Below are 23,640 nucleotides of genomic sequence, written 5' to 3' on the forward strand. Positions count from 1 at the left end.
ACTCTCTTTTTCCCTGTAGAGGATTATTATCATTGAGCTCCTCAGAGTCTGACAATAATTGAGATGTTTTGGCTATTGGAGTCAGAAGCATCAAGATTTTAAAAAGAGCAATACAGAGACATGGAAGACAGAAATTGAAATGCCCAAATCATCTACACTTGATTTTAATGAGAGACAGAAAACTTTTAACGGGCTCAGGAGAGGTTTGGTCTCTTCACTTCCATCCTCCTCAGAGTCCTTCTCCTCGCAGCACTCCTGCCAAGCCTGAGCACTTGGTGACCCAGCAAATTAGCCCCTGCTTCTTGTTTTTCTGCAGATCCTGGCTGCTGAGACAAGGGACACAGGGTCTGGTGACCCATGCAGAGCTCAGTGCTGCCCTGCACAGCCTCTGAGCTCTGGGCTGTGGAAAAGCCTGGGGATGTGAAGCCCCAGCTCTGCACTCAGCGTTCAGAGCAGGTTTGCACCATGAGGAACATGAGCAGGCTGCAGCTGGGGCTCCTGTGAGCCCCAAAAGCAGCTCCAGAGCTGCTCCTTGATTTATCCCACAGTCACTGCACAGGCAGTGCTCCTGAGCTCATCCTTGATTTATCCCACAGTCACAGCCAGTGCTCCAGAGCTGATCCTCGATTTGATCCCACAATCACAGCCAGTGCTCCAGAGCTGCTCCTTGTCTCTGACCCCACAATCACAGCCAGTGCTCCAGAGCTGTTCCTTGTCTCTGACCCCACAGTCACAGTCAGTGCTCCAGAGCTGCTCCTTGTCCCTGATCCCACAATCACAGCCAGTGCTCCAGAGCTGTTCCTTGTCTCTGACCCCACAGTCACAGCCAGTGCTCCAGAGCTGCTCCTTGTCCCTGATCCCACAATCACAGCCAGTGCTCCAGAGCTGTTCCTTGATTTATCCCACAGTCACAGCCAGTGCTCCAGAGCTGCTCCTTGATTTATCCCACAGTCACTGCACAGCCAGTGCTCCAGAGCTGCTCCTTGATTTATTCCACAGTCACTGCACAGCCAGTGCTCCAGAGCTGCTCCTTGATTTATCCCACAGTCACTGCACAGCCAGTGCTCCAGAGCTGCTCCTTGTCTCTGATCCCACAATCACAGCCAGTGCTCCAGAGCTGCTCCTTGATTTATCCCACAGTCACTCCACAGGCAGTGCTCCAGAGCTGCTACTCCTTGTCCTTCATCCCTCACACTCACTCATGCTCATCCTCTCTCCCCAGGGTGTCTCCTCCAGGATTTTGGCTGCCAATCTCTGCTAAGAAGACTGGCACGGACCCACAGGAGGTGAAACAAAGAGGGGCATGCAGGGGCCACAGCTGTGCTGTGTCCGAGTGAAATGAGGGAAGAGGGAAGAGGGAAGAGGGAAGAGGGAAGAGGGAAGTGTCCCAGGACAGGCTCGGCTCCTACAAAAAGGACCTGGGGGCTACAGTCAGCTAAAAGCTCTTGAATTTCAGGGGCAGGAACCTCGGCACTCCAGTCCCTTGGAAAATTCCATCTTTCCCTGCTTAAGGTGAAAAACCAGCAGCAAGTATAAAACTAAAGGGTTTACACACTTCCCTGAATCTGATTTCTGCGATATCTGCAAGAGGTCTAATAAAAAAGCTAAAGAGACTAGGAGCTGTTAACAATTAGTGACTAATTACATGTGTAGATGCTTAAATAGCAGCATTTCCAAATCTTGGAGCCGTGCATACTGTAAATCTTGCATGTAAAGGATTTGCAGAGAAAGGAATCCTCAAACCCTCTTTAACATCTTCAGGGGAACAAAAGATCTTTCTGTACACTCTCTGACATTACTCAGGAAACAGCAAATTATCTGATTCAATTGGCTCATGAGTAAAAGAGCATGCAGCAATTAACTCCTTAGAAACCAAACCCCCCTTTGAGAGGATTTATTATTTTAAAAAATATTTAATACATAGTAAAATAAGAAATGCAAGCATTTAGAACTAAGCACAGTCAAATATAAGAAAATATAAGAAAAAAAAGTAAGATGGAAAAGAAAAATAGTCTTAAATGTAAGAAAAATTCTCATGCAGGGCTGAGCTACTCAGCAGTCATTAACATTACAAAGGGATGAAGTCTCCAACGACCTAAGTAATCTGAACAGATAAGTTACCCACCACAGTCCACAAAAGATGTGGCTTCAAAGTAGGCAGGATTAATGGTCTTGCTTCCTGGCAAAATGAAGTCATGCTTGTGTATTTGTGAATAATTTTCCAGAAGGCAGGAACAGCTATAATAGAGCCTGATAAATACTTCAGTCAGCTGCTCATAGGCTGGGGTTTATCCTGAGAGAGTCACTGAGGCTCTGCTCTGTGCCTCACATGTGCACAAGGAATGAAAACTGGAAACACAGAAAAGGTGGCAAATAAGAATGACTGAAATGATCTCCTGAGCTTTGGTGGCCAAAGCATCTCCACATCCCAGTGTGGTGATGCCAAGCTCTGGGGCCTGGAGGGACTCTTGCTCATGCACACCCACGGTGTGCCCGTGCTCCAGGCTCAGTGTGGGACCCAGATTACAGATATTGCCACAAACAGAAATGTTAAAGCTGGTGGACACTCTTCCCCACACTTCCCTGAACGCTGAATCAGGCTCCAAATTCAAAACCTGCTTATTTCTTTCTGTCCTCCCAGCTGGGTCTTAACTCCTGCTGCCAATTACAGACACATCTCTTCAAAATCTGTTGCTGAGGTCAAAGCAGAGGCAGAGAAATGAGGAATCCTCTGGGAGCAGATGGTGGTGAAGAGTTCACACTTTTCCAACATTTAAAAAGTCAGAGCCTATTTATGCACAACACGTAAAAGCCACTTGCCCTCGAGCATCCTGGATTTGCTCTAAATGCACTCTGTTCTGTGACTCTGGGTGTCTTGAGGGATTTTTTTGTTTAATAAACCCACACGATGAATTAATGTGTGATCCACAGTGAAGCACAACAAATCTCTGCTGATTTGCATCACTGAGGGACGTGGCAATTATATCATGTTTGATGACTCTGCGTTTCATCTCACCTCAGCAACTCTGCCAGCCCCGGAAATACTGAAGAGAACAGGAGAGGCTGCCTGTCAAAATAATTAACACGGCTTTGATTAACAGGACATGGCAACAATCCCCTTCTTGGGTGGTTCTGGGAGTAATGTTAGCAAAAGCCGAGTTTCTGGCCCATTCTGAGTGATCAAGTCCCCTGCACTCACAGTGACATTTCCAGGTTGACTTTTCCAGGAGTTCTGTTGGGAATTTGCCCTGCATTTAAACAATGTTTATTTGTAATGTACAGGAGTTTTACAGCTGGTGAGGAAATCACAGCAGGCATCACCAAACTGTGGAACTGCACACATACAGACAGCCAAACATCCACAGCCATGAACGGATTCAGCTTTTAAATATTCCTTACCAGTCTCATTAAATCTCTGGGCATTTCTCAAGATAAAAATTGACAAATAGCATCTCCAAGTGGAGAGCCTCACCATGCTCCTGCACTTTCTCAGACATGACAAAAAACGCCATAGGAGATGATAATCACTTGCAATTAAAGCCTCCAAACCTAAGTGAACAATTGCTAAACTAACCAGAGAGATTCTGTTCCTCTGGGGATTGTCAGTGGTACTTGCTGAGCTCTGGTTTGGCTGAAATCTTGTTCTAGTGGAGTGCAGCATGCAGATCACACACATCACAGATTTCTTTTGCTCAGTACATTCCAGTGAATGAATTCCACGCCACACAGACACTGTGAGCTGCTCTGGCTCAGAGAACAGATGTAAACATTGAAATTCTTGTCAGTTGGCCCATCAGTAATGCCTTGGCTGACAGGACACCTTGCTTTCCAAACCATCTGATGCCATTGCTAAATATGCCAGTCTCATTAAAAATAGTTGAAATAGGGATGAATTCAGTGTCTGGGGTCACTTGAGTACTCTGGCAGAGTCATTATTGAATTTCTACCAGTGTGATTACAAAGAGTGCGTGCTCAGTCCATTAATCTGCAGCATGGAAACCAAAAATCAATGGGGTGCTACTTCAAACTCCTTTTTGTAATAATTCCCATCATGTTTGAGGGTGTGCACAGGGAGGGGAGTGTGGAAGCTGCTGTCACAGCCCCGGATGGGAAAGAGATCACCCCCTTTTCTGAGCTGTGCACCAGGGAGGAGAAACCAGAGAAGAGTCAAACTTTATTCTAAACTCGGGCTGAAGTTCAGTCTGCAAAGGAAATTTTGCTCAAGGTTTGTTCCCTGTAAACTTGACTGGGACTGAACTTGCTGGCAAGCCGTGTTTGACTGTGTTTACCCATCCCTCAGTGCAGCTTTACAGGAGCTGATTGAACTGCACACGAGGGGCAGCTGGGAATTGCTCTTAATGGTGTGAGGAAAAGAACGGGCAGGAACGGGGCTGCAGGGACAGCAGGGGAGCAGGAGCCCACAGCGCCAGCAGCACATCCCAAAACCCTCCCAGGCAGCACTCACCAACTGCTTTCCTAACCATCCTTGCTTAACCTGTACGATTTACAACCAGGACTCAGCATTTATGGAATAATTTTCCACCAGTTTCATAGAGCAGTCCCTGGTATTATATAACAAAAGAAACAGCGATTTTATCAGTACTTTAAATAGGCAGTAACACATCAAACCAAAATAACTTTGATTGGAAGAGTAAATCTCAGTAAGCCAGTGCAGAAACAAATGGTTCAGCTGTCTAATAGATTGTGTTTTGTGTGAGGAATGGAGGTTTCAGATAAATGGTGGTACTTCAGCGCTGTCAGCCCGTCAGCTGTGACTGATCTGACAGAGACACAAGATGGAAAAGATATTTAAAATAATCTAATTGTCTTTTATGATATTGCAGCCAGCTTTCTTGAGGTCTCTCCTCACCAGTTTTCAGTGTCTCTAGCTCAGAGGAGTTTTGTTATTACAAAATTCCTCAAGCAGCAATGGCACAGAGGGCTCACATGCGTAACAAACATATTTCAATTTGCTTCGCTGAATACTAACAAAGTTCTTATTCACTTTATTCTTGAAAGGTTTGGCTTTTGGCACTTTTTCCTAAATTTTCTCCATTCTTTATTGCCTGACTGATTTATTTCCTCTGCTGTGAAAGTTCCAGAGGAAAGCAGAGTTGCTTGGCAGCGTGATGTGGTATTGCTGAACTCAGCTGTTTGTGGCTCTCAGCAGATGTTTCTGCTTCAAAGGCAGGGGGAGGAAAAAATACACACGAAAAAAATTCCTCCTCCTCAATCCTGCATCTTTTGTCTCTTATCTTGCACTGCCTCCAAATCACGAGGAAGGCTCCGTCACAATTGCTGCTAAACCATCCAAACAGTGGCACAGAAAATAAGAGCTGCCCTTGCCCCAAAGCAGATTTAAAGTGCAGAGAGGAAATGAGCAGAAGTGTCAGTCCACAGTGGCTGCACCAGGAGATTCAGTGGATAACTCCCCTGTGAATTGCAGCTTTCTGAAGTGGGAGCACTGCAGTGTGCAAGGGGCAGAGGCAGCAGTGGTGGGCAGAGGGGGTGGGAGGGACAGCTTCTCCTCCTGCCTTTTCCAGGAGTGCTCCAGAACACCCTCCCAAGCCTAAGCGAAGGCTGAACAGCACTCTGTGTGTTTGCAGGCTGCTCTTGAGAAATTATTACCTTGTCAGAGAGTCAGAAAATACTCTGACCCCAGACATCAGGAGTTACAGTTATTATTGAACCTGCCTGTCAATCCGCACCGATGGAAAGCTGCTGTCCCATTATCCCATGATTGCACATCCATTCTGTTTGTGTGGGCTCTGCTCTATTTACATTATAATGAAATAAAACGACACATCCAACCTGCCTGGAAAGCAGGGCAGGCACTGGCTGCAGCTCTCAGCAAGGCTGGGTTACTGCAGGCATTGACTGAGCCTCCAGCATTTGGTTTTAATAAGCATGTAAAAAGCTTTTCCAAACGATACAAATTTGCTGTGCAAACAGATGTGATGCTTTCATCTGGGCAAGAAATATGTGAAGAACGCCCCTTCTCTTGGAGCTTCAGCCCTTCTGCTTCGCAACAGACCCAGGAACTCCAAAGTAGATTAAAAAAAAAAAAAAAGAGAACAATTATTGCAACTGAAAGTGCTGTAGATATCATGGATAGATCTCTATTGCATTTTCTTATCTCATCTCTACTAATAATTTCTTCTCTTAGATAAAGAAACTCATGAGCATGCCTTACTCCTTGGCTAATACTATTTTAAGTCATGTGTGAAGATTACTGTAGTATTTTCTGAATGGTCAGGACTAAGTCTAACAGCGGTTCTGTTGAAATCCAACAAGAAAATCCCCTTCAGCAGCCCCTAACAGCTGGCCTTGAAAAACCTCCGGTGAGACTGTAAGGCCCTGCTTTGCATTTGCAGCAGAAGAGGGAATGTTGCAGGTATGTGATCAGGAGGAAGACACTCTGCAGTAATTATCCTGTTTGTTTTGTGAGCCGGGCTGGAGGGAAGGAGGCACTGCAGCTGCTGAGCAGTGGCACAGCGCTGCTGGTGCAGTGTCTGCTCTCCAGTGCTGCTGCTGGGCTGGGGCTGCACGGGGGCAGCGCTGCAGGAGAGACACACACCCCTGTGCTGTTGCCATGACAATTATTCCAGTTATCTCAGACCGTCTCTTTCTGAATTCCCATCACTGAGGGCAGTGAGCAGGAAGGGTCCTGCAGGCTCTGTGAGGGTCCTTGGACCTTAGAAAGAAAGGCTCCTCCTGAGGAATTCACTTTTCCGTAGGGCGAGAGAGGGCTGCCTGTTAACCCCCGGGATGCAGAGGGCTCACCAAGCTGCCCTGGTCCCGCAGGCGGCCCAGCAAGCAAACATCCCCCCGAGGCACCCTGAGCACGGCAGCAGGCAGGGACCGCGGAGCAGCCGCCTCCTTCCCGCAGCAGCTCCTCCCGAGACACCCAGACATCCCTCATCTCCCTCCGCCTCGGGGCCCTGAGGAACACCGCTGACATTAAAGCAGCCCAAGAGGAGCCCTATGAAAGCTCCCTTGGGAAGGCACCTTCCAACCCCAGTTTGTGTGCCCAGAGCAGCTCCTGTTCCCGGCACAGCTGGCTGATCCTCAGCAGTGTGTGCACATGTCCGGCGTGTCTGACCTCCCCTGCACGCTGCACACAGCTGCGCCCTGCTGGGACCTGCAGCAGGCAGCCCAGCAAAGAGAAACCTCCCGCTGCAAGGACACAGGCAAAGGGAGCTATCTGGGAGATCAGGGGAGAAAGCAGGAGGGGAAGGACGTTCAAAGCAGCAGGTGAAGGCTCAGCTGCGGCTCCTGCCGCAGTCATGGACACACGCATTCCCCGTGGCACTGGAAGCACACAGATGCTCAGCACAGGAATGACTCCCAGGGCTGCCAGCAGCCCAGAAGGCTGCCCTAAAATGTGCACAACGCTCCCAGCAAAGGGCCAGAACCACAGACTGGGTGAGGCTGGGAGGCTTTCAATGAAGGTCGTTGAGTGCAACCATTCACCCAGCACAGCCAAGTCCATTATCAGAGCACATTCCCCAAGTGCACATCCACTTGTCTTTCAAATGCTCCAGGGACACCTTCCCTGCTTGCCAACCCTTCCAGTGGTGACTTTTTTCCTCATATCCCATCTAAACCTTCCATGGTACAATTTGGGGCAGCCCCTCTTGCCCTGCCTGAGCACACAACTGCCTCTGTTCAGCCAGCTGCCAACCAACACCTCCAGACTCTTCTTCCAATTTTCCCTGGAATTATCGAGGCTTCATTCTGCTCAGCTAAGGGCATTTAGCACCTCAGCCTTTTCCTCATCCTTTGTCACGATGTTTCCCCCCACATCCAGTGAAGAATGGAGATTCCTGAGCTCTCTTGTTCATATATCTATATATAATGCCTGCTTGTATGTGAATTTCTCGTAAATGAACGGAAATTGTTTCTGTTTCAGGGTTTAATGGTGTAAGACACCCATTGTTGGTGTCTTCCTCCCAAAGTATCTCCACAGTTTGTACAGCTCAGTCCCTGCAGACACAGCTGTGACCTCCTGTACAACTTCTCAAGCAGCTACAGCAGTGGCATGTGCCATCTCAGCTGGGCTCCTGCCTCAGTTCTCAGCCAAAAGGACAAACAACTGGCATGAAAAACTCCTGACCCACAAGCACTAAACCTCTGAATCCTTGTGAATCGTCATCTCTGCTCTGGCTGCAAGGTTTTGAGGTCACCACTGCCACTCTGCTGAGCTCTGCAAACCACCGTGACCCAAAACTGCCAGGGCAGGATGACCCAGATTCTGAAATAATTAATAACACCTTCCCTGCTCATAATGTGTGACTACTCTTGTCTGTTCACATCCCGGGCACAGACTGACTGTGTTCTGCTACAGGCAGACACACTCCACATGGCTCACCATTTTTCAAGCCTGACTCATGTTGTACATACACACTTTACTTTTGTTTTTCAATCACAAGGGAATTTATTTCACTGACATCCCTTGGCAGCATATGGTGCTACCAGACAGAGCAGGGATCTGCACAGAATCGCAGCGGCTTTGCTGCTTTCCCCCACGTGCTGATGATATAAAAAGCCCACAGCCTGCTAACATCATTGCTGTGATTGCCAGACAGTGCTAAAACACAGCCACAACAACCCCAGTCCGGCAGAACGTGCGCAGGAGAGGGGATAAGTGACTGTGGCACGGCCTGGAACATCCCCACAACATCTGGAAGCTCTTCCCCAGCCCGCCTCTTTATCAGACAGATGGCTGCAGAGCCGTAAGCCCATGGGCCTCTCCAAAGGTTCAAGGCCAAGAGGATGAAGTGCTACATCACAGCAGTTTTCCATTCTGTCAGCTCCTCTGGACCTCTCTGTTCTCCCACACTCAGCTCAGTGCCCGGCTGGCAGGAATCCGCAGCTGGGGCTGCACAAATGGAGCTGTGGGATTCCATTCCCCGCAGGGCAAGGGCCACAGCCAGGGGCAGAAACGTCAGAAATGTCACCCCAGGGCAGGCGGAGGGCGGCTCGTCCCAGGACACCCCAAGTTTGCAGAGCAAGAGGAGCCAGGCCTAGCCAGGCTCAGCTCTGAGTCCTGACCCTCGGTTTTAGGATGCTCTGGTGCTTTGGCTTCGGCAGAGAAGCCAGCCTGAGAAATTCCCCGTGCCCTCCTTGCTCTACCCCTCACCTGCCTTCCCCATCCCCACAGCTGACAGCAAGGCAGCAGGTGGAGGTCTGCCACACTGAATTTTGCTGTATTAAACAAACAAACAGCACAAATACCCCTGGCTGTGCCTTGGAACAGCTCTCCTGCCCTGCGTGGCAATCCAGAATAAAGCACCAGCAAACAGCAGCCCTTCCACGGGGGCTGCTCCCAGGTGAGTGCAGCACCTCAGAAACCAACCACACCAGCCTCGGGCTGGAACCAAACACGGGCAGTGCTGAGAGATGGAACTGGTTCCAGCAGTGACCACAAATATCCTTTTGTCTGCCCCAAGCACACACATCAAACCTCCAGAAGCAGAAACAACAAAGGAAAACAAGCAACCAAGCAGTTGTCTAAGCCTTGTTTTCACTAATCAACACTGTTGTTACCCCCACCAATAGCTACTTGAATCTCAGCAGAAATTGCATTATGAGGCACACAAACATTGCTGATTTCAAGCTGTTGGCAGTTACTTGCCAGAGTTGCAAAGCCTTTTTGAATCATTTTAAGCTAAGATCTGGCTCCTGGCTTTAGCACCACAAAGTATTTCTTATAAAAGTAAAGAAGCATGACCCACTTAAATTCTCAAAAAGGTAATGGTAAACAATTACTGATGTGCTGTATCTAAAATATCTCTTGTGTTCTATTATTTAAATAATGTGAAAGGTGTATTAGGTGCTGCTGCAGTCAGACTCAAACTGCTTCTTTCAAAGTGCTTACAATGTAATTATATCCATACACTAATGACAAAGAACTGTGCAAGAAGAAAAAGCTGGAAAGAAAAATCAGTGTTTTTATTGAGTCTGGGCACTTGTCTCTTGGGGTATGAAGGGGAAAGAGTGCAATGGCTCTCCATGGTGCAGCAGGGAGATTTCTGGGCAAACACAGTGGAAAAGTCCTTCTACCACATGAAAACACCCATATATTTCTGTGCTGGCTGAGTTTGCTGCAGGGAGGACGAGGCAGTGCAGAACTGCTCCTCAGAGCCACGCTGACCTGGGTCAGAACTGCACATCCCCTCCACAGCCCACACTGCTCAACAGCCTGCACGAGCTGCTGGCAGCACAGGGAACTCCCAACAGGGACTCCCAGCTCCCCACCAAATCAAATTAGCTGAACAGTTTCTGTGCTCTGTGCAGAGGGCTCCAAGTGACTCTCAGAAAGTCAGGAATGCCCACTGCACCCTGTGCTTTCCCCAGTTCTCCCCCACACCAAAACATTTCACTCAAACCAAGGCTCATCATGCTTTCAGAAGACAGCAACTACTTACATGCACAAATGAGAGAGGCATTAATTAAAACATTGAGTTTTATTTGCATAATTAGCGCCAAAAATATTTTTATGGGTTAATTAGACTTCATGCAAATTGGATTGAGGAGATTTAATTTGGGGTTTGATAACCTGACTATTATAGTTCTGCAGTTGCAAATCTGCTTGGAGCTACATGCTGTTCTGAAGCTATGTCCTCCCTTTCAAAGTGGTTTAGTTTTTCTTCCTGGCAGCCTCAAATGATGCATTTTTCCTTTCCCTTTCCCAGTCCTGAGCTAGGTTGACCCTGGTTGGATGCCAGGTGCCCACTAAAGCAGCTCCATCTCTCCCCTCCCCAGCTGGGCAGGGAATAAAAAGCAGAATTAAAGGCTCAGGGTTGAGACAAAGACAGGGAGAGATCAGTCACCAAGTGGAAATACATTGGCTCAGACAATCAGCTTGTCAGGAGCTGCTCGTGGCAAGAGGAATTTCTACACTTTACAGATGTCCAATATTTGGGCACAGAATACAGAAATTAAAATCTGCTCAGGTTCTCAGTGCCTGAAGGTGTAGCACAAAGCAATAACCTGCCCAGCACCCACCAAAGGTTTCATGATGCTCTTCCACGAGCCAGGTTTGTGGCTAACAACAATCCACAGAGCTGGGGAAGCGGTTTGGATCTGCACAGAGGGAAATTCTCTGCGTGCACTAATGTACAGCAGTGCTGTGAGAATTCATTATGATTCCTGGGAGAGCAAAATAATTTCCACTGAAAATACACAACTCTACTGTGTGCCATGGAAGACAACCCTAATTCTGGAGAAAGCCCTGCTTTAGTGTCTGTGGAACAGCCAGACCAAGTCCTAAATCACAGCCAGCAGGGAGGCAGGCAGAGGAGCCCAGTTCATCCCAGTGCCCCCACCAGGGCTCTGCCTCACACACACCCAGCACGCCAAGAACCTCCAGCTCTGGAAGAACCCTCGGTTTGCCAGAGGGGATTCTTCTGTACTACACCCTGGGGGTTTGGATTACCCTGTGCAGTGGCGCAATGGGGAAGAATTCACTGCTTGCTCCATGAACCCGCCACAGAGGCTGTGATACGTTCAGAGAAACAAGGTCAGAACTACCAAGCCAAAAAAATTACAGATTCAGTAAAACCCTCTGAAATTAAGAATATTCAGATTGCTGCCAAAATGACGCCGCCTCCCAGCCCCAATGCAGGTCTGATCTATTAATTTTTTTTGTTTGAACTGATGAATTTTATTACCCATTATAGATCAGCAGATGGTACCACAGTTAACGGGAGTGTCTCCAGATTTCCAGGCCACAGGTTTAATAGCTGTGAGCAGTGCTAAGATGAGCCTGAAGTCCTTCAATCCCTGAATGGGATCATGGCTGTAAATGAGTTTAATGTGCCGAGAAGATGAGGTTTCCTACCTGTTCCTTGAACTCGGGGCTATCCTCTGACAAATAACTGTGGTGGTCGAGTGCTTCCCTCCGTTGCCCACCTCTTGTTTCACGTCCCACTGCCGGGGGTCGCTTGTCCTTGCTCCGAGGATGTTCACACCCTTCTTCACCTTTGCCCTGGTGGAAACAGCAATTGGGAAAGGTTTACAAGCCTCGTTCAGGACTGGGATCTTTGAGTGCAGCTCAGGCATGTCAGCAGATCACATTTAAGGTGAGCATTAGGTACACTTCTAACCCAGCAGTAAATAAAGAGTGATCCCATGAATGCAGACCTATGGCAGCAGCACATTTTTTGGACAGAGCCTTTCTGTGTTCTGCCAGCAGCAGGCTGGAGTTGGGAGTCAAACTGAACCTAAGGAAAATCTGCACTCAAGGTTCCTTTCTCTGTTCAGGAAATATTTTTTTCCAAAGAGAAGCTTGTCCCAACAGAGAAGACTCTGGAATGTTTGTCTGTACCAAGACAAAATTGTGCCTCATCATGGCACAGAGGAATGATCCACTGGAGGCTTTTTAAAAACCCATTTTTATTCCAGATGATGTTCTAGATATCATGGACAGGTTGCTGCTCCTCTGCCTGACAATTTCCTCTTTCCCAAGGAAATTTCTGTTTGAAATCTCCAGCCTGGAGAGAATACAGCTGTTGGTTAAGACAAGCCTTTCCAACCCAGAGATGTTCTTACAGGATGCAGATTTCTGCCACCCTCGGTTGTTATGCCCTGTGGAAAAGTCAACTGTGTTTATCTAGTGATGCTAATAACATCAGCAACAACTGCGTGGAAGGTTAATTACAGAACACTTGCTAATTAAAGAGCATTTGCTCAAAGAATTCCCAGCCAAGGTGTTGTCTGGGTGCGGAATGTTGAACTGCTGATGCTCAGCTCTATCACAAAGCACCAGGAATGGGGAGGATGAGGAGTTGTGCAGCCTTTCTCTTCTGAAGACACTGAGGGCCAGAAGGATGAGGAGTGTGTGGGGAGGAGGATGCCCCTGAGGAGTTCCCAGCCCCGGGAGTAGAAAGGAAGGGGCTGCCTGACTCCATCACAGGTCACCACCGCCTCCCCAGCAGGGACTGGCTTCACCACTGCACACAGGCTACACTCAAAATCAGTTTTCTAAAACATTTATGCAACACAAAAGGTTAGTTACTGAGCAGAAATCATCATCTAGCAAGATGCTGGTATCTTCTTGACATTTATGAGGACTTGGCACCTAAGTTTCTTTAAAAACAGGGTCTTTTTGCATCTTCAGCCAATAAAACACTCAAAAGCTGTCGTTAGGAATGACTGAGAGTACCTGTCTTCTTGCAGTTTTTCAACAAAACACAATTAATTTAAGGTATTGAAAAAGAAAAGGGTTTTTTCTTTCTCAGTATAAAAGCATAAATGATTAATTCTCTCATTTGTAACATGAAACACCACGGAGCTTTACAGAATCCTGTCCTGCTCTTGTAAAAGTAGCCTGATGAATCTCTCGTGCCTTCAGCTGAATTACTCAGGAGCAAAAACAGAAAGGCAAAGGAAGAATCAAATTCATTCCTGAAGCTCATTAAAGCTTTAAGTCCCATTAAGTTTTCCAGTATATTACAGTTCAAATAAATGAACAATAAATAAATGTTTCGGTATTTATGACACACTCCTGCCAATCTTGAAGCTGTAAATCCAGCAGTATTTCTATGGCAATCTGTATTTTAGGAGATGTCTGGATGTATTTTAGGACACTGCAATTTAGCAACTGGAGAGAAGTAAAACCTCATCGTTTATACTTTGTTCAGCTGTTCCTTGAGACAGGCTCTGAAGTGACAAAGCACCACTCAAAATGAGGTTCCCGTGTTTGGATTTCCAACAGAATTACAACTCTGTCAGCAGCTGCAAATTGCTCTTTCCACCATGGAGCTTGACACAGTCAATACCTGGGCTCCTGCTAATTAGGATGGACTGTGGATGGCCAAGGTTAGTGGTCACATACACTGCCAGAGGACCAGACCAAGCTACAATGCCATTTTGTTAATTAACTACAGGATGGGGCATTAAGTTGAGTGGTTTTCACATACGCCATTATATAAAGCCCATTAAAAAAAAATTCCATCCCGGGGTAAAGTAGGTTATGTTTAGTGAGAAAAATCAATGTTGTGATTGCACTTAGGACTGGAATTAGGGTATGAACACCCAGAAGATTGAACTTCCGAAATAAATATGCAGAAGCACAATTTGCAACTCTCCCTCTAGAAAGGGCATTGAGTTTTACATAACAAGGTCAATGGATGAATCAGAATTAAGTCAGAAAGCACTGAGCCCCACACATTTCCAAATGCAATCTGCACACATATGCTACTAATGTTTTCACTCCAATATTTATTTACTTGGTGTTTGAGTGCTAGCAAGGAAAAGTCTATTTAATTAATTACCAAAGATTTGTTGACCTTGTTGGATGCTTGTGATTAAACATTCATTTTTTTAAATCAATAGTGCCAACTTCATACATAAAAATTTGTGAGTTACACTACCTCAATAAACCCCAAGACCCAGGACCTGGAGGCCAAATGACTCGACAGTCTCCTGTATTTACCCACCTAACCTCACAGTATTTATAAATTCACTGTGTTTGGTTAGGGTTGGCAGGGAGGGTGACAATAAACGGAGAGTACAAACAGCTCAAGCAGTCCCGGTTTTCTCGGTGTGGGGTTCCCCAGTGCAGCTGGGAAGTGCTTTGCCGTTTCTGCCTATCCACACGGAGATGGTTGTTCTCTCACAGGGGTTTTTCTGCACAGCTCCGTGACCTGTGAGCATCCACCAGCCGTAACTTGTCAGCTTGGACTTCCACCCAAAGCACAGGAAAATCTTCCCCTCCAGGTTTATTCTAAACAATCTCCTGGGAGCGCCAGGAAATCGCCCCAAAGTGAATCTGCACAAAACGCAAGGGCAGCAGCTCGTTTGAGGGTGATCATCTGTGTGCTGAAGTTAAGCACAGCTTTTGATCCCCTGACAAAAGCAAAGCTTGGCTGGAAGATGGAGCGCAGCCCATCCCTGAGAGCAGCACGGAACAGCTCCAGCCCTCCCCGGGTGAAGGCTCCCTGACTCTGAACGGGCTCCAGGCTCTCCGAACACACGGCAGCCACAACACGGGGAGATTCTCCTGCTTCAGCATCTGAGGTTATCAATTCACAGCACAGGAAATCTCTGCCTCAGCTTTGTCTCAAAATAACTGTCTCCCTTTAAATCTCCCAAATGGAGAATTAAAAGATTGTGCTGGCAGGCAGAGCAAGCAGCATCTCAAAGATGTTACAGAGAGTCTCCAGCAGCTCACCTAGGGATCATTACTGCATTTGTGTCGAGACCAAGTAAAAGCATTTATTTACTCATACAATCACACAGCAAATGTGCAGCTTCCAAGCAAATACTTCATTTTCAACTTGGAACAAAGAGAACTTTGGCTTCTGTTGTGATGGAGTGAGTTTTACCATCTCTTATGTCTCTGCCTTCACTGAGACTGACAATGAAATAAAAAACTCATGGAATGCCTCTCAGTCACTCCGTCCCGTTATTGGGGATTAAATCCAACACAGGGGAATCGGCACTAAATTCCTGTAACCAGTGAGCTCCACAATGTCTGGAATTGCTGTCCTGACTCTAAGCCTCCTGTTTCCTGTCAGGCTGTTTGTTTTCCGTGGTCATTCCCAGCCCTGCATCCCGGGATAAATGCCACGCTGTTCCCTCGTGGGCTGCAGGGCCAGCAGCATCTCAGAGACTTCACAAAGCTCCCCGGAGCAGCCTGGCTGCAGGGCAGGGAGTGCAGCCCTGAGCAGCCCCTCCCCTCTGCTGGCCCAGCCAGGATCCCAGACACCAATCCCGGGCAGCTCGGGCTGTGCCTGCTCCCTCCGGGCGCGGGCAGCTCCCGGAGGATGCTCCTGCTCCGCGGCAAACCCTCGGCTCCTTGCTGCTTCACTTGAGGCTGGAGCTTCAGCTGAACAAATGCTGACCCCTTTTGGTCACTCTTCTCCGGAGCCTCGGCGGTTCTCGGTGCTCTTTGCTAACCCTCCCTGAGAAGCCCTGGACTTTTCCGGCTGTAGAGGTCACGTTGTGAGAAATTCCTTTAGTGACTCTCCCGAAAGCCAGGGAAGCTCTCCTGGTGCCTTGTTGCAGGACTGTTACAGAAAGTCTCAAAACTTCGTGAGTTCTGCCAGAAACATTTCAGCTTCTTCCTGCCATGATTTACTCCTCTCCTCCTTTGTTCGCAGAGTAAATCAGGAGATTAAAGCCAGCTGCAGGAACCCATAAAACCAGGCAAGAGACTGACCACAGCAATTAAGCAAGATTTGTTTTATGAAGTAAATATTTTTCCTTTCATCTTTCTGTACGAAATGAGTTGCTAGATCTCACTGCAGCTCCGAAGGAGCAGCACAAACATCTGCCTGCAAAACATTGCTCATTAAAAGCTGAGAAGCCTGGAGTGGAACAGAAGATGACCTGGTTGGCTGTGTCAGCCTTTCAAACAGGATCCTTTAATTCGCAAAACACACGGACAGAGTGGGTGTGATGGAGCAGCTGTGGCTCAGCTCAGGGAATGTGGGGATCAGGGTCAGCCCCAGCTTCCTGCTGGGCTCCAGGCAGGATCCCTGTCTGATCCAGCCCCTCCAGCAAGCAGATGGCCACCAGTGCTCTCTGTGGCCACCTCCTTCCTACAGAAATTTTCATTTACAAGCCACAAGCCCATGTAAGCAGGAAAAGAGAGCCCTCTCTCAACTGCAGAATTTAGATACTAAACGGATCAGGTAATAAATCACTGCATTTCAGCTCTGGTGCCCAACTCAGAAGCTACTCCAAAGGGCCATCCATGCAAGAAGCATTAATAAAAGCAAAGACCTTGCTGCTCAGAGCATCCTCTCTCCTTCAGGCTTTTCTCTCTCATGGTGTATCCAGAAAAAGCCTTCAGGAAAGCACTTTTGTAGAAAAAGAGAAAGCAGCCTTTAAAATGTCAAAACAGCTAAACTCTAGGTACACAGTTCTTGCTCTTCGCTCCTTACAATTTTCCTTTTCACTTCCAATAGACCACAGTGTTGGTCTATTGGAGATGACTCTGGAAAAAAATAACATGTCAAAACAAAACAAATGGAAATATTTCACTTTGAAAATGCAGTCATAACATCCTTTAAGAATCTCCAAACCAGAATGCTTAAGCTTCTTGAATACAGGGAGCAGCTGAGGCAGATTTTGGTATTTCTGAAACCTCCTCCATCTGGCAAATTGGACTAAATTCAGCTTCCCCAAAACTGCCTGTTTTGGTGACTTTCATGTCCGGCAAAATTATACAAATTCTCCCCAGTGCTACTGAGGAGTCCTGGGATCTAAAATAGCTCAAGGGCTGATCTTCTGTAGTGTTTCTTACATAACTGAAATTCCCTGAGACCCTTGGAAAATCAGCTGTCTTCCCTTTCAATAGCAATAGGTGCTTCATATCCCTTAGGAAGCTTTGAAGAGCTCAGCTGCAAGGCACGAGGTGGATGCTGCCAGCTGTATTTTAGACTTTTTTTCCAAACAAGAAATCCAATATATTTTGGGATGTTCCAGGGACAGTCCTTTGGTTTGGGCTGATGTCTGTGGTTAACTCTTTGATAACACTACCAGTCCTCCTGAGGAGTCAGGTATCCCAGAACTGAGTTTTTAAAAAGGCAAAAAGAGGTGCTTTCTGTGAAGTGTACATGTCACCCAGCAGGTCTGCTGATTCTGTTATCACAGGTAATTTGAGACAGGGGACAAGGCAGGGGACAGTATGTTTAGCCCACTTCTCACTGCCCTTTACCTTTTACTCATGGACTCAGCAAAAAATCTGGGTTCACAAGAAATGCAAGGGAATTACAGAGAAGACCAAAGTTTGCAGCAGCGCTTTAAAGCCTCTGTTCTCCTCATCCCAAGCACTTGAGATGCTTGACCTGAGCTGACATGGAGACAGTCTGAGTTTGCAGTTCTCCATTTCCTCAAAGGGTGAATGAGCAGCAAAGCTCTTTTCTAATTTGAAGCTCAAACAAACTAATGGGTACGAGTGACAGATCCATCTCAGGGACTCTGCAGGGAATGAAAGAAGCTGATGCATTATCACACCCAGGTAAAATCCCTGCAAAGTCTTTGCTGTGGGATCACTTTCTGGGTGAGCACTCATTTATGAATTCATCACATGGGGAGACACTGCAGACCAGGCTGGCTGCTTTGCTGTCACAAAGGGAGCTGCAATAATCTTTCTCACACCAACACATACCTGCTGAGAGGCAGAAGAGACAGAGACGGGGGTTGTGTAAATAAAAACCCTACCAGGGTGAATCCAGAGCACAGATTCAGATGCACATGCTAAACACAAGCTCATGGATCTATTTTATAGGACCAGAGACACTTTTTAGATAAGCAAATGCTTTGAGATTATATTTCCCTACTACATCCAGTTTCTATTATTACCAAAAAAATCTCTAAGCTGCATATTTGTGACATTGCCCCAGCTGGCAGAGCAATAGCAGTGCTGAGGAAAATTCTTACTCTTTGCAGTGGTTATTAGGATTATTACTTAGACCCCAAGTGACTTTCTGAAGTAATCTTCCCATGCAGTCCCTTTGTGTTTTTAATCCCATCCTCACTCCCCCTTCAGCAGCTGCTGTGAATACAGTTTTGCCATCAGCCATGGAGCTACGAGGGTTGTGTTTCCTTCTTCCCTCAGGGAAATAATTTTGCTGAGATCAGCTGCTGCAAAGAGGAAGGGGCAAATGTCCTTAAAGCAGAGAGAAAGAGAGGAGCCTTTCACTCAGTTTTGCCCTTTGGGAAAGGCTGAAAGGCTTCTCCTGGAGATGGGGCTGCCTCAGGAGTGAGGGCAGATCTCTGCACGCTGGAGACCACGAGCTTTCTGGAGCAGGTTTGACATGTTTGATTTGCCAGGCACATTTAGATCATCAATATTATCTCGACAACCCTGCTGGACACAACCAAGAGCAGCAGCTCCCGTGGTTATCATCAGCTACTTCAACTGCACGTTTGAAGGACTCTTTCTTAAATTCTTTTTTTGAGGCTGTGCTTGTACTTCAAGAGAATGGAGGATTCTTGAAGGCACAATGAACAGAGTGAAGTCTTGAGAGGGCAACAAACTGCTGAGCTCCTTTGACATATTGCAGGAATCAGCAGGAAGAGTCTGGGATGTATCAAAAGAAAAGCAGCTGTCAGTGAAAGCCAGAGGCGACAGCTTGTTCCTGGATGCAGATATTAAGGTCGTGATATACCTAAACCAACAGGAAACACCTACAAGATAAAACAGATCAATACATTTGGAACTCTCATTGTGCTCATGGCTTCCTCCTTGTGTGGATTCCGGATCAGCATAAGTCACATTCCCTTTATCATCTCCTGGGGAATCTCTTTTTTCCCCCTCGATGACTCTCCCCAAAAAGTCATTTCAATTCATCCCACTCCAGCCAGCAACTAACTGCAGGGATGAAAATCATTTTGCTTCAGCTTGATGCGGCAGAAGCTCACTGGAGCTAAACAGCAAATGACAGGGCCCCACACAAGCACCTGATTCAGGGCTGCACGGGCTCCAGCAGCAGACAAGCATTGGCTCTCCCAAAGTGAGAACAGCTTCTCCCAACACTGGGAGAACATTCCCAGGGAAAGGCTGCCAGAACAACAATGTGCATGGACAGGGGAGCACAGGGAGCATCCCCTGCAGCCCCACTGCAGGTGCTGCTGCACAACCTCCTGAGCCTGCTGCCCTGCCCCTGAGCTCCTCCAACCCGGTGCCATTCCTGCCTGGAGCCGAGGGCAGCTCAGCAGACAGGAGCTCAGGCTGTGGAGACAAGGCTGGCAATGGCAGAGTGCAGCAGAATGGCTCAAACAGCAGGCACCCAGCCAAAAGAGCACTAATGGCTAGGATTAGATAGAGGTCTGTGCATAGGTATATATAGGATTATACATAGGATTGTACATGCTCCCTCTGAGGTGTTCAGGGCTGGCCAGGCTGCTGCACACTCTGCTTTGGGCCAAGACAAGCTCCATTTGTGTGTGTGACACACACCAGGTTTGCAGGTGACACACACCTGGTTTGCAGGTGACACACCTGGTTTGCAGGTGACACACACCTGGTTTGCAGGTGACACACCTGCTTTGCAGGTGACACACACCTGCTTTGCAGGCTCCCCTCGCTGGGGCTCTGAGGGATGCTCAGCACCAGTCCCCATCCAGCAGGGAGCTGACAGGGCTGCCTGGCAGGACCTGCACGTTGGATGTGCCAGCCCATCCAAGGCCTCAGCAAAGCTCTCCCTGCCTCCTAAGGCATCCCCTTCCTTATTTGAAAGGTCTTAGATAAAATGACCAAGAGTTATGGGGTATACAACGACCAAGGATATAGAGAAATGACAAGTACAAAGAGAGGAATATGAATAATATACAGAAGAGGCCATTATTCTATGTACCGAGGGAAAGTGTTTCTGCTCCTTACAAAAGGAAGGATTTATCTTCCCCTGATCAAAGGTGACAAAGCTGGAATGTTAATGCTAGAAAAACACAGGGAGGGCAGGAAGAAGGCTGCCAGCAATTTCACTTTGATTTCATCAGCTGATGGTGCAATTATACATTTATTTTTCCTGTGAGCAGCAGACACTTTCACACTCAGAGTACAGGAGTGTGAGGAGGAGGAGAGACAAATTACTGAGTCTCACAGATCCTTCTACAGAATTCCTCACACGTTTCCCTCAAGCAAGACACTGATGTTCTCAATCTCGTGTCCTTTAGGGCTGACACAGCTCATGTTACTGACATTAAGGGGGCAAGACTGGCCATCAGGTGCTGAGTCTCCTCCCAGCGACAGCAGTTTCACACAGACATAATTCAGAGCCAGCTCTGAGTCTGCTGTGCTTGAAAACCAGGTCAGGCCCTCAGTACCTCGAGCTGCCTCAAAACCCCAGCCCCTTCTCCCCACAGATCAGCAGCTCTGCATCCCCTGCTCCAGCCCTCACCTGCTGGGGATGCTGGGGAGCTCTCAGCAGGAGCTGCTGTGCCAGAAAACATCACACAGTGGGACTGGGACATGCACCCCTGCTCTGCCTCGCTGCTGGCAGCGCTGAGTGTGATGCACACACAGCCATGTCAGTGTGGGCACGCTTTTATCTCACACGGAGGTGATAAGGCAACCCAAACCAGATCAGAGCTTGCACCGTGTCATTACTGTTAGCAGAAACAGCAGCCTGGAGAGAAAAGCTGGGAGCTCTGCTGTGCTGTCACACCAATGCATTATTACAGAGTTTATACCCCAGAAGGGTTTGTTAAAGGGAGAAGAAAGGGGAAAATTCACATCAGAAATTGCTGGAAGAGCCCTGATTTTGTTTGGATCAAAATACTCAAGCTCCAGGTATTATCTATTTGCACATGGAACTGAAAATTTATGCCAGTCCCAGAGACTGTTGTTGCTGTCATTGACAGGGAGAGTCAGCGCTGATTTTCAACATAAAGAAGCACTAAATTGAATAAATACCAACAGCAGAGCTGCAGTGCATGGAGCAGAGCTGCCATGAGTTAATATGCAGAGTGTGTGCCAGCCGTGCAAGGAGCCCACATCACCATGGTGTCATCCTGAGCCACCCACAGCAGTGTCCCAGCATCATCCGTGACTTCATCTTATGTCATAGGCTACAAGGACATTTTACACCTCATTAGGAAATTATAAGGCCACCCCTTCAGCATATAAAAAATAACAAAACGTGTAATTGCTGTTATGGAAAAGTAGCAGTGGAATTTATCTGAAAAAGTCCCTCAAAGTGAGCACTGGATCAGGAACTTCAGTTGGGTGTGACAATTTCAGACACTGGCCCCAGCTCTGATCAGAGGTACCTGAGACCCAGGGCTGGCCTGAAGGACTGCCTCCAGCAGCCAGCCCAAATCCAGCTACTGAAGCTGCTTTCAGTGGTCATCTAATTTAGTCTTTCACAACCAGCCCGCTCTCCCAATCCAATTTTACTAATTTTTAAGAACCTTTGCCCTTCTAATCCCATTAGAGCTGCAATTTTAAAAAAAGACTTTACTGCAAGTGATGCAGAAAACAAGCACCACCCCTACCGTGTGCTTTTACTCCTTCTTCCCTCCTCAAAACGGGAACTTTGCACATTAGCCCCTAACAACCCTTTAACACTTTGGAATGTGTTTAAAATTTTGCTCTTTGCTTGTTTGGGCCTTTCAGCAGAGCCCTCCTCGCTGGAATCTCCCAGGCTGTTTGCAAGGGCGGCGTTGGGAGGAGCAGTGACCTATTTGTTATATTTTTTATGTTTTATTTCCACCTCTGCTGCTCACACAGCTGAAGGCCCCGGAATGAACCCACCTCTCCCAGTGGGTGTCAGATCCTCTTGTGGCTCCTGACATGCCCAAAGCTCCTGGTGAGAATCAGGAGCGCCAGCAGAGCCGAGGGCAGCGGGGGGGTCAGAGGCAATAAATCCATCCCAACTCAGAGGAGAGGGCAGATTTACTGCCCAGTGATAAGGCTGGGAAGAGAGCTGGGAACCGCGGGGTTATGAAACCATTACTGCATCAGAGAGGGGTTTAGAGGAGCGAAATTGCCTTTCTGTGTTTGTATTGAAACTTCTGCGAGTGGAGCCGAAGGAGGGAAGCGAAGCAGGGATTGTGTTTGTATTCCCTGGCTGAGCACTCGAGTGTATTTCAATTATGAGGATTTGCCCTCTATATACATGCAAAAAGAGGCTCAGAGCTGCAGTAAATAACAGGAACCTCCTGCAAACCTGGAGTCACCTTGCAGAGGCAGGGGATGCTGGTCTGTGGAAATTGTGATTTCCATACGGCAGTGAAAGGGCTCCCACAGCCACGGCTGAGGCCCAGGGGCTCACAGCTGAAAAATAACACCACCTTTTCATCTGTAATCTGAACAAATTCAATGTACCAGCTATTGATGGAAAACCAACTTAGAACCTCGCATTTCTCTCTTTTTTTTTTTTTTTCCAGGGTAGGGCTGCACTTTAAGTCACTGGCTTTATTAATGGAATAAGTGCATTTGTCTCTTGCAGGCCTGAAAAATAAAGCACTGAGCAGTAACATATGGAATATGCCTTAGGCAAGAGACTTTCTTCTGGTATTGCTATTTTTCTAGTAAAATTGAAATCGTGGCATGAGTGCACATGTTCTTGTGAAGTGTTTCACAGGGGGTGGTCTAAAATAGATGCACCCAAAAAACCAGACTTTTTTTAAAAATAAAATTGCTAATTTCAACAGTTCAAAACACAGTGATCTGGGATCCCTAATCTCATGGGATTGAAGGAAATAAAAAAGAACTCCTCGAGTTCTCCTCTTTTGAGTTTATCTTTCAAATTCTTGGGGAAATTTCCTCTGTGAATATGAAGGCTCAAAACACCATTTTATAACGTGCGGTCACAGTCCTCCTGCCATCCCTCAGCTGTAGCAGAGGATGCTCCTATTAAAAGAATAAATGAGACTGAAATTCCCATTTATTTGAGAAATTTGTGAGTGTTTAGAGGAAATTCGAGGAAATTGTGAGTGTTTAGAGGAACACCGATGTTAAAAAGCAAGGCAGGTGCTGATTTAAAATTCCACAACTTGCACTGGGCTTGTTTGCGGGCAGGGTAACTGAGTGAGGGGTGCCAGGCTGACACCTCTGCGCAGACAGAGGGGCAGAGCCCAGCCTAAAACACACATTTTACAGAGTGTGCATGGATTTAAACCCGGTACCTGCGGAGCCTTTGAAGCTCCGCTCTCAATTCCCCGGTGCTTCAGGCAGTT

At 47.3% G+C, this 23,640-nt stretch overlaps 1 protein-coding gene across 2 annotated transcripts in view; it reads right to left on the reverse strand.

Annotated features, from left to right (window-relative positions):
- Window positions 1–23,640, reverse strand: part of TMEM132C (transmembrane protein 132C) — a 168,073-nt gene that overhangs the window by 59,313 nt on the left and 85,120 nt on the right. For both annotated transcript variants that reach the window (XM_063415993.1, XM_063415994.1), the window contains exon 3: window positions 11,846–11,992. In XM_063415993.1, the coding sequence (XP_063272063.1) occupies window positions 11,846–11,992 (147 nt within the window). The remainder of the gene's footprint in view (window positions 1–11,845; window positions 11,993–23,640) is intronic.

Source organism: Prinia subflava, chromosome 19 (genome assembly GCF_021018805.1).
Source record: "Prinia subflava isolate CZ2003 ecotype Zambia chromosome 19, Cam_Psub_1.2, whole genome shotgun sequence".
Taxonomy (NCBI): domain Eukaryota; kingdom Metazoa; phylum Chordata; class Aves; order Passeriformes; family Cisticolidae; genus Prinia; species Prinia subflava.